The sequence below is a fragment of the Aythya ferina genome (genome assembly GCF_964211825.1).
Source record: "Aythya ferina genome assembly, chromosome: 6".
Taxonomy (NCBI): domain Eukaryota; kingdom Metazoa; phylum Chordata; class Aves; order Anseriformes; family Anatidae; genus Aythya; species Aythya ferina.
The window spans coordinates 2,724,024-2,739,099 of record NC_140303.1 but is presented as its reverse complement, the minus strand read 5'-3'; the positions used below and the strand labels follow the sequence as shown (position 1 = coordinate 2,739,099).

The 15,076-nt window shown below is 34.0% G+C and overlaps 2 protein-coding genes across 2 annotated transcripts; one reads left to right on the top strand and one right to left on the bottom strand.

The window, feature by feature from the left end:
• Positions 1 to 1,140: 1,140 nt before the first annotated feature.
• Positions 1,141 to 5,035, bottom strand: KCTD18 (potassium channel tetramerization domain containing 18; the record flags this gene model as incomplete). Its single annotated transcript, XM_084523029.1, is given in 4 exon segments — positions 1,141 to 1,500; positions 1,504 to 1,669; positions 4,661 to 4,914; positions 5,003 to 5,035. Coding segments are annotated over 4 exon segments (813 nt in total).
• A 227-nt stretch (positions 5,036 to 5,262) lies between these two features.
• SGO2 (shugoshin 2) lies at positions 5,263 to 14,442 on the top strand (the record flags this gene model as incomplete). The annotated part of the gene is made up of 7 exons (XM_084523028.1): positions 5,263 to 5,395; positions 6,398 to 6,573; positions 6,940 to 7,017; positions 7,891 to 7,973; positions 8,386 to 8,621; positions 9,167 to 11,185; positions 14,276 to 14,442. The coding sequence occupies 7 exons, from the start codon at positions 5,263 to 5,265 to the stop codon at positions 14,440 to 14,442; spliced, it is 2,892 nt and encodes a 963-aa protein (XP_084379154.1).
• Positions 14,443 to 15,076: the final 634 nt, after the last annotated feature.

Genomic DNA, 15,076 nt, shown 5'->3' with positions numbered 1-15,076 from the left:
ACAAACAAGGACACAAAACAAGGCAAGTTTGGAAAATTTAAACAGTGTTGGTTTAAACAACCAGAAGGACTTTTTAAAAAGAAGTGAGATAAATTCAGCTTTCCTTTGCTGAGTGAAACATACAGCAGCTCTTCACTTCAGTATCATTGGTCAAAATTGACCCTAGTACCAGTGAGGACAAGAAACCAGCATCTTCTTCATCCTGCTCGGGAGGAAGGAAGGATTCTTCTATCTTTCTTCAAACCAGAACACATCTGTTAATACTGCTTTGCTGCACAGAAATTGAGATTGTCCCCTGCTCATTTAAAAGAACAAAGGAACACAAGCTGCAACTCAGCCCTGTAAGTTTCCCTGCAATTGTCGAAAATATATCCAACAGCAGTGTAATATAGAACACAATGGCTGCACCACTGCCTGCAGCAGCCTTGAACCAGTAGCAGATGACATCCCTGTAGGAAAGTAGTATGTGTAGTTTTCAGGTCTATGGAAAAACTGCCTTATTGCTCCCTAGCCATGCTCTTCCTTCACTGTATTTATGAATTTTCTCACTGGGTACAAGCAAAGAAGGTCCCTCTAATTGCTCTTAATAATAAAATGGTGACTTACCCTCACAAAAAGTACCAGTAATTGTGCATTCAACTTAAAAAATAAATCTTCGCAGTACTCAGTATCTTGCATACTAGTGACAAAATTGTATCTAGTAACTGGTACTCATGGTTATCTACTTTTCACCCAAGTCAAATATATGGATTAAGGAAATTATCTCTAGTTAATGTTACCTGTAGTTAAAGTTAATAAAGAGGTCATCTTTTATGCCTTGCACATACTCCCTATTAAAAAAAAGTCAGTTGTACTAGTACAACCTGACAGAAATACAAATGTGAGATACCATAATATTAAACATCACATGCTGTGTGTTTCTTAGCCTATGTTTCTTCCTCCCAACTTCTAAAAAATAATTTGACATAAAGCAGAAAATACAATTCACTGCTCATGTAAAGCCATTTCTCTCTATGCCCTTGATTAACTTTTTCACCGTGATTTTCTACCAAATCTTTGAATACATGACAACATGAGATGATGAGCTCTTCTTTGACTAGATGATGCCAAGCTGTCCAGCCTATTGGGCTGAGTCAAACATTATCCATGCATTTTATCACTCTTAATATTCTCTGCTAATACAGCTGGTTCTTTCTTGTTTAGTACCATAGAAGCAGTAGGAATTCCAATAGCAGCATTGTCCTGTTCACTTGTTTTACTGGACACAGAAGACAATAACTGAGATGGTGTTGCAAGAAAAAGTGGAGTGCACTTCAGCTTTACTACCCGGCTGCTTACAGGCTTTCTAGGCACTGTGATCTTCAAAGTCATTTGACATGGTGTTCCATAATCAGCACTCTGCCTTTCACAGGGCAACTGGGAATTGCTGGGCTCTGATGTGCATGTTGTAGATTCAGTTTCAGAAGCTACTTTGTGCAGCATCAAACTTTCACTATTGGGTCATTTAAGAGTTACTGCAGAATGTGAAGCATTGCAAGCAGCTACCTTTAATGAAGCTGAATTCTTAACTTTGATGTGTGTACTTGTTGAAGGACCTGAGAATCTAATTGGCTTGGGACCCACTTTACATGGTAAATAGTTTTCCTCTTTAGTGAAGTCAATTAGCCATCTGTAAAACAAAGGACTTAAATTGAAGAAACAAACTATATATTTTAGTTGTTATTCTTGTAACATCATTACAAAATAGACAATGTTCAAATCTGAAGTTCTATTCATTTTTGCTTGTTACAGTATCATTTATGGTTCTCAGCTGTTCATCACTGTAGTCAAGCTTGCCTTTGTGTCACTAGTACCAGCACTAATTTCTACCTGTGTAATACGACACATTAAAAATGGTAAAAGATACGGTACACAAACTGCTAAGTGAAAATAAATGAGAAAGAAAGCAGTAGTTACTGAAGGAAAATATTACAATAAAGTACAGTTTCTATCTGATAGGAAATTCACTAGACATTAATCTGATAAGTTTTAAAATATCTACAAAAAAATTCAGAGCCAACTGCACAAGAACTGTAGATTTAGAGTTCTATGCTATGTAATTTGAGAAAAGAAGAAAGATACCCCTTCTTTCTTCCTCCTCCCTCTCTTTCCAATGTAAATTATGAATAATCAATCTTTCAAGAGAAAATGATAAGAAAAGCTACATAAGAAAACCTATGGAGTCTCACGACAACTCTAACTGGCATAAGTAGAAAGCAATTGTTAAGAAACTGTGAAGGCCATTAAAGAACAGAGTAAGGTATACTACAATAGCACTGATATTCTTTGGGGTACTTGTATTTTGGATTTTAAAAGATCTCTGAAATACTACAGGAATTCATACCCAAAAAGTAAACAGTATGAAAGAGTAATATTTCTTATAAAAGTGGTATATGGTGACCTTGTTCAAACAGAAAGTCTGCAAATAACTTAGTGCTTATAATGAGACTAAGGAGGTTTTCTTCAGAGCTCTAAGGTAAGAACTATACACATTAACCACTCTGTTTTTCTTAGACTTGTGGTTATACAAGGGTATGTAAGACAGAAGGTCACATTTCATCATGCGGCCATAGCGTTGCTTCATATCAACACGAATCAGATGAACACATTTCACAATTATGGATACAAATGCTAAATAACTAGTAACTGTACAAAATTTAACAGTGACAAACTCAGAGGTTCCACAAACTTTCTGGAAAGTATGACCTGACTGTGTAGAAAATACAATTAGAGGTAACAAAACCTAGAAAGTTAATAATATATTCTAATTGGTACCTGGAGCTTAGCAAGAATGCAGTTAACTTTACACTCCATAAGAAATGTGCCCATATTGTATTTAAATAGTTTATCTGTTTACCTAGCAAATATACTCAGTTATATATCAGCAATTCATACTGATATTTATCCTGCATAGTCCATTTTTAAATTATTATTCAATATTTTATTTTAGAAGTGTTTCACCACCATATTTAAAGCATTTAAAATTTCAACCACAAGTTTATTTACCAAAGGATCAAATTAAAGAATGCATAACAAATAATTGCAGAACAACTACATTTCCCACTGTGCAGTTAGCTATGTTAAAATAGTCTGGTCTATTACTACAGTTTGATTTTAAGAATACCAAAATATGTATATGTTACTGCAGTTTAAGTTATTTAGGGCCATGGTCTCGTAATTCAGACTTTCCTCTAGTCACAAGTGAATGGCTTTAAAGCAAAGAAGCATCTAAGTCATGTTGCATCTAGTTGTAGTAGGAATATAATAAATTTTGTTTGAAATTGTGTTACTCAGATTTCCTTCTACTTAGAATTTGATTCTTTTTGTTTAATTCTGATTTTATTTGAATGTCAGTTAAAGCTACAGTAAATATTTCACATTTCCTTTTTCTTAGCAACTCAGCATGTAACAGGTGCAGCAAAGGAAGAAAATACTATGCTGGGGCCAAGGATCCTATGTGCTCTTTGAACATGACTTTGCTACAGAAGTACCCAGAAGCCAGGTCAGAACAGGTGCTTGAATTTCTGGCCTGTAGGTCCTTACCAGAAAGATGAAGGAAATTATGTTCTTTAATATTTGGTGCCTAATTAATTAGTAAGCACACAAGTTACATCTTAACACTGAATTGTGATACAGACTAATAATTGCTGGATGTTAGACTTCCTCTAAAATAAGTGGAAATATATATAATAGATTATTTCTGTGGAATAATGGTGTCTGTTTGAACTGTATCTTTAGAAAGGACATAATGTGTGTTGTCCCATACTCACTGGGAATGGTTCATACATAGCAACTGCAGCTTAAATGTATCCATCATTATCAAGTTGCAAAGTAATTTAAGTTACTAGACTCAACTCTACTAAGATCTTTCTCAGAGGTGGATGCGTAGATACTTCTGCTCTTAATATTTATTTAAGGTATTTAGGCTGTGAAAAGTGGCAGTTTCAGGCTCTTCCCCATCTTGAGCAGCTGGCAATAAACTGGAGATTTTTAAATGTGACATGTTACAGTGTGGGAGTTCTTCAGCAAAGTTCAAAGGAAAGTATGACCACAGGTGGAATCACAACTTTTGATGTTTTAATTTAAGTTTATTGTCAGCAATTCTGACATAAATATCAACTGCAATCACATTAGTGATTGCTTCTTTAGGAGTTGGGACTATGGTGCAACTGAAGGAATGAAATGTCATGACTGGATCCACAGGAAAACAATACCTTCTGGAAAGCAAAAGGAAGTAAATTATATTAATGTAATTGTCTTTCTGTTCTTAAAGTTATATAAGTGTTTTGTTTTGTTTTGTTTTTCTATAATGCTACTGATACTTATTGTTTGATTGATTTGATTTACTTCATAGCACATGGTAATGTTAGCACATGATAATCTTTTTCGTAGTAATTACTGGATCACAGAACCTTAATTATTCTCAACGTTACAATGTATATACGACAACTTTTTGGTCGGTAAGTTTGCCACCTGCTCTTACTTCCGTGTATAGTTTTATTCGGCTGTCATTCAATGATTCCATTCTAAATAACTATATCATTCAGGGGATAGGGGGTAAGACTGAGCACGGGTCAGCCTGCAGGCCGCCGTCCCGCTGCTTCCAGACGGGGCCGTTTACACTCCGTGGCGGTTGGGGGGCGCGAGCGGCTCGGCCAAACGGCTGTCCGCCAACGGGGGCTCGCGCTGCCGTTGGCGACCCCTGAGGCGAGGCGAGGCGGGAGCGGGCGCGCAGCCCCTCAGCGGCGAGGACGAGGGAGCCCCGAGAGGCGGCTGGCGGCGGGACCTGCCTCCTGTTGGAAGAGGTTTGCGGGGTCTTCTGGCCCGCGGATCGGTCTCTCTTGCTGTGTACTTATATGTGTAGTTTTTCTGATGCTGTTTGTTTAAAAGGTTGTGCTTAAAATTTTTCCTGGCAGTGGTGATTGTCAAGTGGTGGAACTTTTTTTTTTTTTTTTTTTTTAACTTGAGGGAATGGACAAAAGCAGAAATCTGTCATCCTTTTAAGTTGTCGTATTTGTTAGTTCGATTTTTTGCCACTGTGATAATGTGACTTAGATCTTGTGGAACGAATCATTAACTTGTTTGAATAAGTGAAGACTGAGGTGATTTTTCCTCAAATTTATAAATAATAAATCCTGATAAGAGATAACGCAACTTATTATTTAAATAGTATCACGTATCATTTGGGGGTTCCTCTTGACAACTTGCAGGTTGATCTTTATGATGGATAAACAAGCAACTGCTAAGTTATCTACCACTTCAGATGCTGTTAAAGGGTGTATGAAGAGGGATAGAACATCACAAACTGCAAAACTGAATGCTTCTTTGGCATCTAAAATCAAAACTAAATTATTAAGTAAGTCTTGTTAAAATAAAACTGAAGCCATTTTACTATATTTAAAGTGTATGACTTCAAAAGTAATAGTAATTGTATTTAACATGATTTGCTGAATCACTGCTGCTAAAAATGTATGTTGAGGATTTAAGGAGAGTCTGAAGGTTAAAACACGTGATTGTATGTTGATTATTTATCTAATTCTCTGAATATTTTCAGTGTTTGCTCTTTGGTGTGCTAGCATTTTGTAAAGAACACACTCAAGTGCATTTCTAACATCCATGTCCTATTTATCTCGGACATCTAAAAACTGTGGTGCCAAAAAGAGTAAGATCAATGACCTTGCATAGTTGAAATAGTATAGTACATAAAATTCCCATTTGCAAAATAGGATTTATATAAAATTCTTCATTGAGGCACTTATAGAATCAAGGAATACTATAAATACTAATTGTGATTGTTGGGTTACAGGTCACGGAAGTAATAGCATAAGACAATGAATAAAAGTAGCTGTAGCAGACTTCAAGCTAACCTTTCTCCTTTTGGTACTGTAAAACAGTATGGCCAGGCTTATCTCTGTCTTACTTCAGAGTTAAAGCTAACTCTGTGTATACTATGAACATGAGACAAAATGTTCATCTTGGTAATACGCTGCATCACTGGAAAAAAAGTTCTTAAAAGGTTCAGTAACAGACATGAGTAAGCAGGTTTTCATTAGGACAGTAGGTGGTGTATTTTTAACTTAAAGCTTTTTTTCTTGCTGAAACAAGTTTTTGCTCAAAATGTTTGAACTTTTTAATTGTAAAATTTTATATATTTTTTTAGAAAGCTGGAAATGTTGTCATGCCGGAAAAACTATCCATTTTAAAATCCTTTCTTTTTTTTACTGTTGTGTCAAAATATATAGATAAAAATATTATTCTATAGTAATTATTCCAAGTATTATTCTATAGTACATAAAAAGAGGGTCTGGAACTGAAGCTGTTGAAAATGAAATTACCTGATTTTTTTTTTCTAATATAGATAACTCATCAATGTTTAAAGTATCTTTAAAACAAAATAATAAAGCATTAGCTCTGGCTTTGAGTGTGGAGAGAGAAAGTTCTCGGAAACTGAAGAAGGAGAAGCTTTTTCTTCAGAAGGAAGTAGAAAAGCTGCAGCTTTATAATACCTTGCTTCATCGGAAACTAAGCTGTTTGGTAAACTACAAATAATATTTAATGATAGATCAGCTAAACCAAGCTTTCATCCTTTTTGGAAACATATTGCTCCTTAAAATGGTGATTTGAAACATTTACATTTATGAAGTTGTGTCATCTCATAGCAATTCATTGTTTGTGTTTGATTTTTCTCTAATTTTTGTACTATTTTGTCAGTCGGTATATCTTTGTCCTTAGCTATTATAGTGTCAGCTTCACTTCTGTATTTAAAGCTATTGAAAATTAGTTTTAGCCCTTAAATGAGCTTGAAAATTACGGCATATGTATTTACCCTTATATCTTTTCTCTAAGAAAGGAATATGTTTAAAATGCTTTCTTTAAATTACTTTTTCTTTTTGTATGCAGAATAAAACTCTTGTAGAAATAGAAGCATTTTTGAATGATAACCTTTTAGCTGCAATAGAAATAAGCAGTCTTCCTGAGGTAAGGTATTTTTTAAACAATTTTTCCAGGATAATATTTTCGAAGTGTCTAAATGTCTGCAATGTTGGAATTAGATGCATTTTAAAACATCTACCCCTGTTGTTTGGTTTGGGGTGCAGCAATGTTCCAGTTAAATCAATGGTGTTTTACTGTTGCAGGCACTAAAAATTTAGGATTTAATCTTGTTTACAAAGAATCTAAAAGCTATGTATCAGACCTGATGCAGTCACGTAACTTAAAAAAAAAAAAAAAAAAAAAAAAAAAAAAACACCATGTTGCATAGTATTTCAGTAGGTGGCATTCTTCAAGGAGCTACTTGTCTTCCTTGCTGAATGTTGGAATGAACTATGCTAGTGTAATAAAAACCTTGAAAGTGGAAACCTTACCAGAAAACAGACTGTGTCGGTCCTTGTGTCATGGCAAAATTACAGTTAAGTGATTATCTTCTGTTTTAGTATGGCTGTCTGGTATTAACAAACTATGTTTTTTATGATTTGTTCTAAAAAGTTGCATAGTATTAGCATTGCTGGGTGCATCTATATACCTAATGCACTTTGTTGCATTAATTGTATCTGTATGAACAAAATCTATACATTGTTTCGGGGTGTGAGAAGGATGAAGATTTTGACAAGTTTTACTACATTTTTTTTTCTTTAGAGCTGTTGTGTGTGCTTGAAGAAATATGTTATGCATATTTTTATACAAATGTCTTATCTGCAAAAGTTATAATCAGGGAAGCAGTGAATATCATGCACCTTTCAGCAGTACTTCTGTTTTTTGCCTATTAATTTATATTTTTCCCGTGGATATTTCTAATAATACATAAGAGAATATTTAGCTGTTTCTACATCCTCACTGCTTTTCTTTTGAAAGAATCTTCAGAGTTTTCTTGCTCTGACAGATGGTCCAAGTAACTGTACTGATGACCAGTTGAAGAGTATGTCTCAGTCAGCTAGGTAAGTTGTATTCAATATGGCAGCTGTGAGGTGTCTGTAGGTATTTATTTTTACGTTTTTACAATTAATCTTTGTATGTATTATATATGTATCTTTCTAGATATTTCTGAGGTAGTGAGAAATAATTTTGTCTAATTCAGAAATTACTATTTGCAACATAGAATGTTTAGGGAAGATAGTGGTATGCAAACCTGTGTTTGAATAATTTGCTTCTTCATGGGATCTCACCAGCACAAAATGGATTCTGTATCATAAAAAATACATTTGCCCCTTGGATAGTACCAGAAGTAAAGTGCATTTCATGCTTGAGTTCTTGTTTTCTGCTTCTATACATAACTAAAGGACTGCTTTAAACAATTGAATGTTATAGCATACAACATGAAATCTTCACAGTAAAATTCCCTCTTTTCAGATCTGTAGAATTGCCTGTGAAGCTTCCTTTACTCACAGCATCTACTGGAAAACAGCAGGGTAGCCCTTCTGTGTATGCAATAACAAAATCTTCTAAAAGTACCACTACTTTGTCAAAGGACATGCATTCAGATCAAGTCAAGTTTGCATTATCATTGCCTTCTGGTAAAAATAATCAAAAGATAAATGAAGTAGACAAGGTGGAAACAAACAATGACAAAAATATAGTTTTAGAAGGTAAGATATATTTTCTTTACAGATAATTTAATATTATTATTTTTAGACCTAGCTGAGAATTAGTATTTAATAGTTCATAACTTGATGTATGATACAGAAGATAGAGTAAGATTCCTGAACTATCAAAAATTAATCAAAATAGAATGCTCATCCATAAATAGAGGTGTCCTGACAATCTCTTGTAGAATAACACAGATTAAATTCATAGAATCATAGAATCATTTAGGATGGAGTAGACCTCTAAGATTGTCTAGTCCAAGCTATAACAAAATTAATGTGAACAGGATAAAGTTTTGATAAGATAATGAAATAATAACTGCAGCACTCATAGAAAACAAGTACATTTTTATTTATACCTAACTTCAAAATTCCAAGTCTGGTAAAATGGGAACCTGGCTGTAATTAACTGAATTTTTAAGGACCAACCACAGAATGTGTGTATTCAGTAGAAAAATGCAGTTTGTCATTTTCCATGCTTTTATCTTATTCTGACAAATATATTCCTTTTTTCCCCAAGCTGCTGAAATTTCTGTTCTTCTTTGCAGAAAATCATTTACATGGAGAACTATACTGCAATAGTGCATTCCTGACTCATATCAATAATACTCAATCTCTGAGACAGTCTGAGGAGCTTATAAAACAAAAAAATATTTCATTGCCATTCTGTGGAAATGTGCCTGAAAGAAGGAACTGTGAAGCACTTTATAGGTCAAAACCTCAACCTAATATAAATGAGTTTGATAAAAAATGTATCTCAGATATGCATCATCACGGTAGCAGCAGCAAAACCAATTACATGAATTTGCAGGGAAGTTCAAGTGGCTTGTCTCACATTATTCCTTCACCTCTTGAATTTAACAGTGAAGGTAAAATAGAGTTTAAGTCAATGTTGCTTATTGACAAGACTAAACCTGAAGAAACCATATATGATGCTGATATGGAGTTGACTGCCAGTGATGCAGGTGAGCTGCTCACAGTTACATCAAAAGACAAAGATAAGCTACATCAAAATAAAAACAATAATGCCAATTCTGATAAAATATTGGGAAATTTCAGAAGAGTAAAATATTCTAAAAATGATAAAGAGAAAATGAAAAGCAAGACTGAAGTCAGTTCAGATTTGTATGCAGAAGAAAGGCACACCAGGGCTGACAAGAGCAAAGTTTCAAAAACTACTGAGTCACAAATGCAGCTATTCCAAAGTCAGACAGAACAGCAACCTACGAAGAAATCTTCACAGAAGCAGAATTTGCCGAATACTAATGACTATTATGAAGCACAAAATTGTCCAAGTAAAACTAGAGATACTAGAAGGACATGCCTAATTAAACTATCACATCCAAGAAAACAAGAACAAGAGAAAAATAAAGAAACTTTCTCAGAAACATATGAAGAATTGGAAACCAAAATAAAAGCAGACTCAGATTCATCTAATAGCAAGATCTCTTCTCAAGTTTATTGTGCTGAAAGTTTACTGTTTCAGGATAACACCTCTAATGTACTACCTTTACAGCAGGAATTTCCAAGTGAAAATGCAAAGCATATCAGACCACAAATAAACAGGAAACCCCTTCAAAACCGTTCTAAAATAATCACAGCAAAATGCTGTGGAGTGGAAAATGGGCAGTATGGAGAATATGGTTCAAAAATGTCTCAAACAGAGAGGTGCCAAGATGACAGAAAGAAAAAACAAGACAAGAAGAATACTATAAAGAGTAAATGCAATAAAAAAGGTAGTAACAGACAAAGAGAAAATAATAGTGTTCATAAAATTACTGAGAAAGCACACAGTAACAGTAGTAATTTTTCACCAGGCAGATTAAAACGTACATTGGCAAAGGCTGGCCGTAAAGCATATATAATGCCAACAAAAGACCTTACACAGTTCTCACTTCGCAAAAGTGAAGAATTAAAAAACAAGGATACATTGTGCACACAGGCTGCTCATGGAAATAAAATAACTGAAACTCACCAATCTCAGGTAGCTTTAATTACTCAGAATGGTGTAGCTATGAATATACCACAGGCTAACGCCTCTACACAAGTTGATGGCAATGTTAATGCATTAAAGGGGGTAGATTCCTCATCAATGACATGCAAAACCCCTAACACTAGTAATTCTTCTGAAAATCAAGTAAAGAACAAAGGGAGCTTTGCTTCTGGTGTTATGGAGACCAGACCAGAAAAAAATTATTTCAGGCGTACTGATCAGGGACAGCTGAACATTTTGGATGACCATGAAGTCCCGCATAAGATAGATTCCTTTATGAGCAAATTAAAGCCTACAGTTGAAAAATCAGAATATTTGAATTTCATACCTGTAGATTTTTCTAAGAATATGTCATTAAATACAGGTAGCCTTTTCCAGGAAGATCTTTCCAATTTGGAGCTCCAAGCTCTTGATAACCCTAAATTCCATTCTTCCGTCAACCTCTGCATGCTGAGAAACTCTGAAATCTGGGGGAAAAATAATCAAGATAAAGCACTGGATGTTGGAAAAGCAGAGCAAAAGTTGGATCATATTTCTACAGAGACTTTTGAAAAGACTCCTGCACCTGGTCATGGTAAGTACATGAAGGAGGGAAAAAAAGTGGCATTTTGAATTAGTTTCTGTCTGGAATTGTGGTAAGATAGCTTCTCAATACTATCCTATTCTTATTTCTTGATTACAGTGGATAAAACAGGAGTGAAAAAGGGAAAGCTGAAAATCACTAAAATGATTCATTTATCAATCAAAATAGGCTTTAAAATTGTGGTAACTAATATTCCTATAATATACTGTAATATGTTCCAAGATAGCATTTTGTCATACAGATAAGTTAGTCTGCATTCTTGAGGAGCAGTTATATTTGGAGCCTGTATTCATTTTGCAAGAGAATGTGGTAGGATTCAGAAAGGTAGGGGTAAAAAGATAAAATAACTTGGTATTTTCGTATAAGGGGAAGTAAGAGTGAACATTGTTACCGTCATAAATGGAGAACAGATGCAAGAGCTGTTTTCATTAACTGGACTTACAGGTTTCATATGTGTTTCTTTAAAAATATTGCAAATCTACACAAATTTTGAGATTTTTACAAAGAAAAAAAAAAAAAAAGCTTGGAGCAGGTTTTCTCTAGAATCTACCTATGAGCAAACTTTTGTGTGACAGCCTACTTATTTATTTTGAATAAGATGTATTTAGTTGAAGGAAAAAAAAAAAAGAAACACTTCAGTGTGGTCTGAAAGATAAGTTAGGTTCTCTTGTTGTACATGAAAGTACTGTAAAGGAGCTATAGGAATGTGTGACTATTCTGGAGTTTAAATATGCTTTAAAATGTAGCTTGGAAGTTTCCTAGTATGAAGGCTCTATTTTATAAACTATTTTTTCCTCTCAACAAGTTCCTGTTTATTTCACTGTCCCTAAGAATGTGCTACCACATAGCCAGTTTCCTAGCTCAAATAAATAAATGGAATCCCAAGCCATTAAGCAAATCTTGCTTTTGCTTCATTTGAACCCTAGAATACTGGCTGAAAAAAACCTCTTATTTTACATGACCGTAGAACAGGAGTACTGGCAGAATTAGAACACTGTGCAAGTTATTACTGCTGCTATTCTGTAGTTACAGTTTCTCATATTAAATTTATTTGGAACGTAGAAAAAGGATCACGTATTTTTATTAGCTTTAATATTGGATTAGTACATCCTTGTGATCAGTAGTATCAAAGACTACTGTCATAAAATGAAGCAAGCTAATCGTTTGATCTTTGTCCACTTAAGCAGAACTGAAAAACGTATTCATTCTTCATCCTACATACAAGACCACATCTCGAATTAAAAGAAAGCAAGGAAAAGCCATCAATTCTGATGCCAGCTCTTCTGCAGCACTACTGTGCTGTACTTAAAAAATATACCTTAAAAAGTTTCCTGTAACAAAGGTCTTTGTACAGTTATGTATATGTCAACATGAATATTCACACTCAAAGCCATCCAGCTTACCTAAATAATTTATACTCATATATGTCTCAAAATTCTTCTGGTCATAAAGAAACTGAAATGATCTCTAACCTTTAGTTTTAGGAAAAGCTTCGAATAACATTTTACTTCCTATTTAAAACTAGTCCACATCAAGATTGATTTGAGGCAGCCAAACTCAAGATGTTTTTAATGGCTAGAGATCCCTCTCCTTTAAACTACATGAACTTCCTTAATCAACTTAATTCCTTCAAAGTACAATGTTTTTCTTTTTGCTTTCATAAAACAGGAGTAACTTCCTGCAAGCAGCCCAAGTAACTTTAATATGTCTCATATACTTAGGAGAAAAGTTAGCAGAAATCCAATTAAGAACCTTTGATTTTTGTGTCTCTAATTAGTATATTTCAAAAAAAAATAATTATAAAATGGTTGGTCTTATCCACTAATATATTTCACTTGATCTCAGCAAAGAATTCTTCTACAGGATAATGGTAATTCAGTGGTATTTGCGTGGCTATCAGTTCAGTTTGTGTGCTACAATGTACAAGATATTCAGTTGCTATTATACAAAATAAAATCTTCAATTTTTAGCAGGTATATATATATTCAGTGGTATAATTTACTAGTCTTAAGATAAGTACAACAGAAAAGTCATAACTACTGGTGTGTGTTTGAATTTCCTTCGTGTGATCAATAGCATGCGTTTTCTGCACCAGAATTTAAGGTGAGTAAAGACTTCAAACTCAAGAAGTAAAAATAAGAAAGCTTTCATTTCAGTCCCGTTGAAAACTGCATCCAATATGTCCTCATCTGGATGCTGTAAATTTAATATTTGATCTGTATTAGTAGAGAATGTATGCTCTTGGGAGAACTTTTAAGGCATAGAGATTAAGGCTGTATTTATTTTATCTTGGATTGATGTCTGCATTAAATCTTGGTGCTTCTCAGATTGTGAACTATGAATAGTTTAGAATTTTTTGATACATGGACTAATTTAATAACTTCAATATTTCTCCCAAGTTATCTAAATATTTGTCTCCAAATTGAGTATTGATGTTTAGTCTGGCATTCTGAGCTGATCTTAAAATATTACACAAAACTGACACAAATAGTGCTTCTTCCACCAAGGCTGGTTACTTCTTAATAGAGTATTCCTCTTTGACGTGTTGTGATTCAAAATACAAGGCATTGTAAATAATTCTGTAGTATATAGTTTTGACAATAAGGATCCTCACTTAATCACCTTGCTGTGCTCATTTTGCATACATGTTCATAGAGCAGGAACAAAATTGAAAAATTTAGTCACCCATAGATTACCCTTGTTCAGGTTGATCTTCAGGTTATACATAATACTCCCTCCACCTGCATTAAAGCCTTGAGATGTGTGCAATTTTACTTTAACAACTTTGTGGAGTCTTAAGCAGCCAGCTGCATATTACAGTGTTTCTGGGATTTGAGTCTGTCTCTTGATTCTGTCCCAAGAGCCATGGTAGACCTCAAACAGCTCCAAACTAGGATAAATTGAAAGCTATTGTAGTTCCCTTTCCTTCGGTCATGTACCATTCCTTGCAGAACATTTTCAGAGGAAGAACAGTGACCAAAATACCTGAATTAAGAAATAAAAACAAAAAATAATGAATTGAAAATTTACTTAATGATTCAGAAAATATTTGAAATGAAACATAAACTGCTATATTCACAGGGAGAACAGCTTTTCAAGATCTGACAAATACTAGTGTATGTTCTCATGCTTCTTTACCTACATGCCCTAAAGTTTTAGAAGAAAATTCAGCAGCACCAGCTAGAGGAGGAAGACCCAACATTTGCTACAAAGAGCCCGGTCTAAGATGGCAAGTATCTGTAAATTAGAGCAGAGGTTGTATTTACTTCTAGAACATAACTTAATAAACATTTACTATTAAAACACACAAAAAAATATTTTTTTAAAAATATTGTTTCCAAACTGGAGTGGACAGATACTACAGTGTAGATGTAAAATGTTTCCTGTTAGTGTGTTAGGGTTTTCAGGTGCTAGAGACAGCAATATATCTAGCTTATTATTTAACATTTTATTCTAGTAGTGAATGATGATGAATTCTTAATGTTTATCATGACATAAACCCATTTAAAGGTGAATAACTGTAAATCTTAAATATAAACTTCTGACATAATAAAGTCCTTGTAGCATTGTTAAGTGGAAGATAATGTGTGTACTAATATTATGTTATTCATTTATTTTTCTTTAACTAAGTAAGAATATAGCTATATCTGATGATACATATATAGTTATATCTAATGTAAGAAATCATTTGAGTTTAAAATATTATAATTTGATAGTTAGATACCTATATCAGTGTTCTTACTGAATTTAGTGGCACAATATTTCCAAGATTTTGAAAAGATATGCCATAGATTATATAATATTAATTGAAACTTACAAGAGGATTTCAGAGTCAAACTTCCATTAAGAAAATTCATATATTTGCGGTTATGTAAATAGACT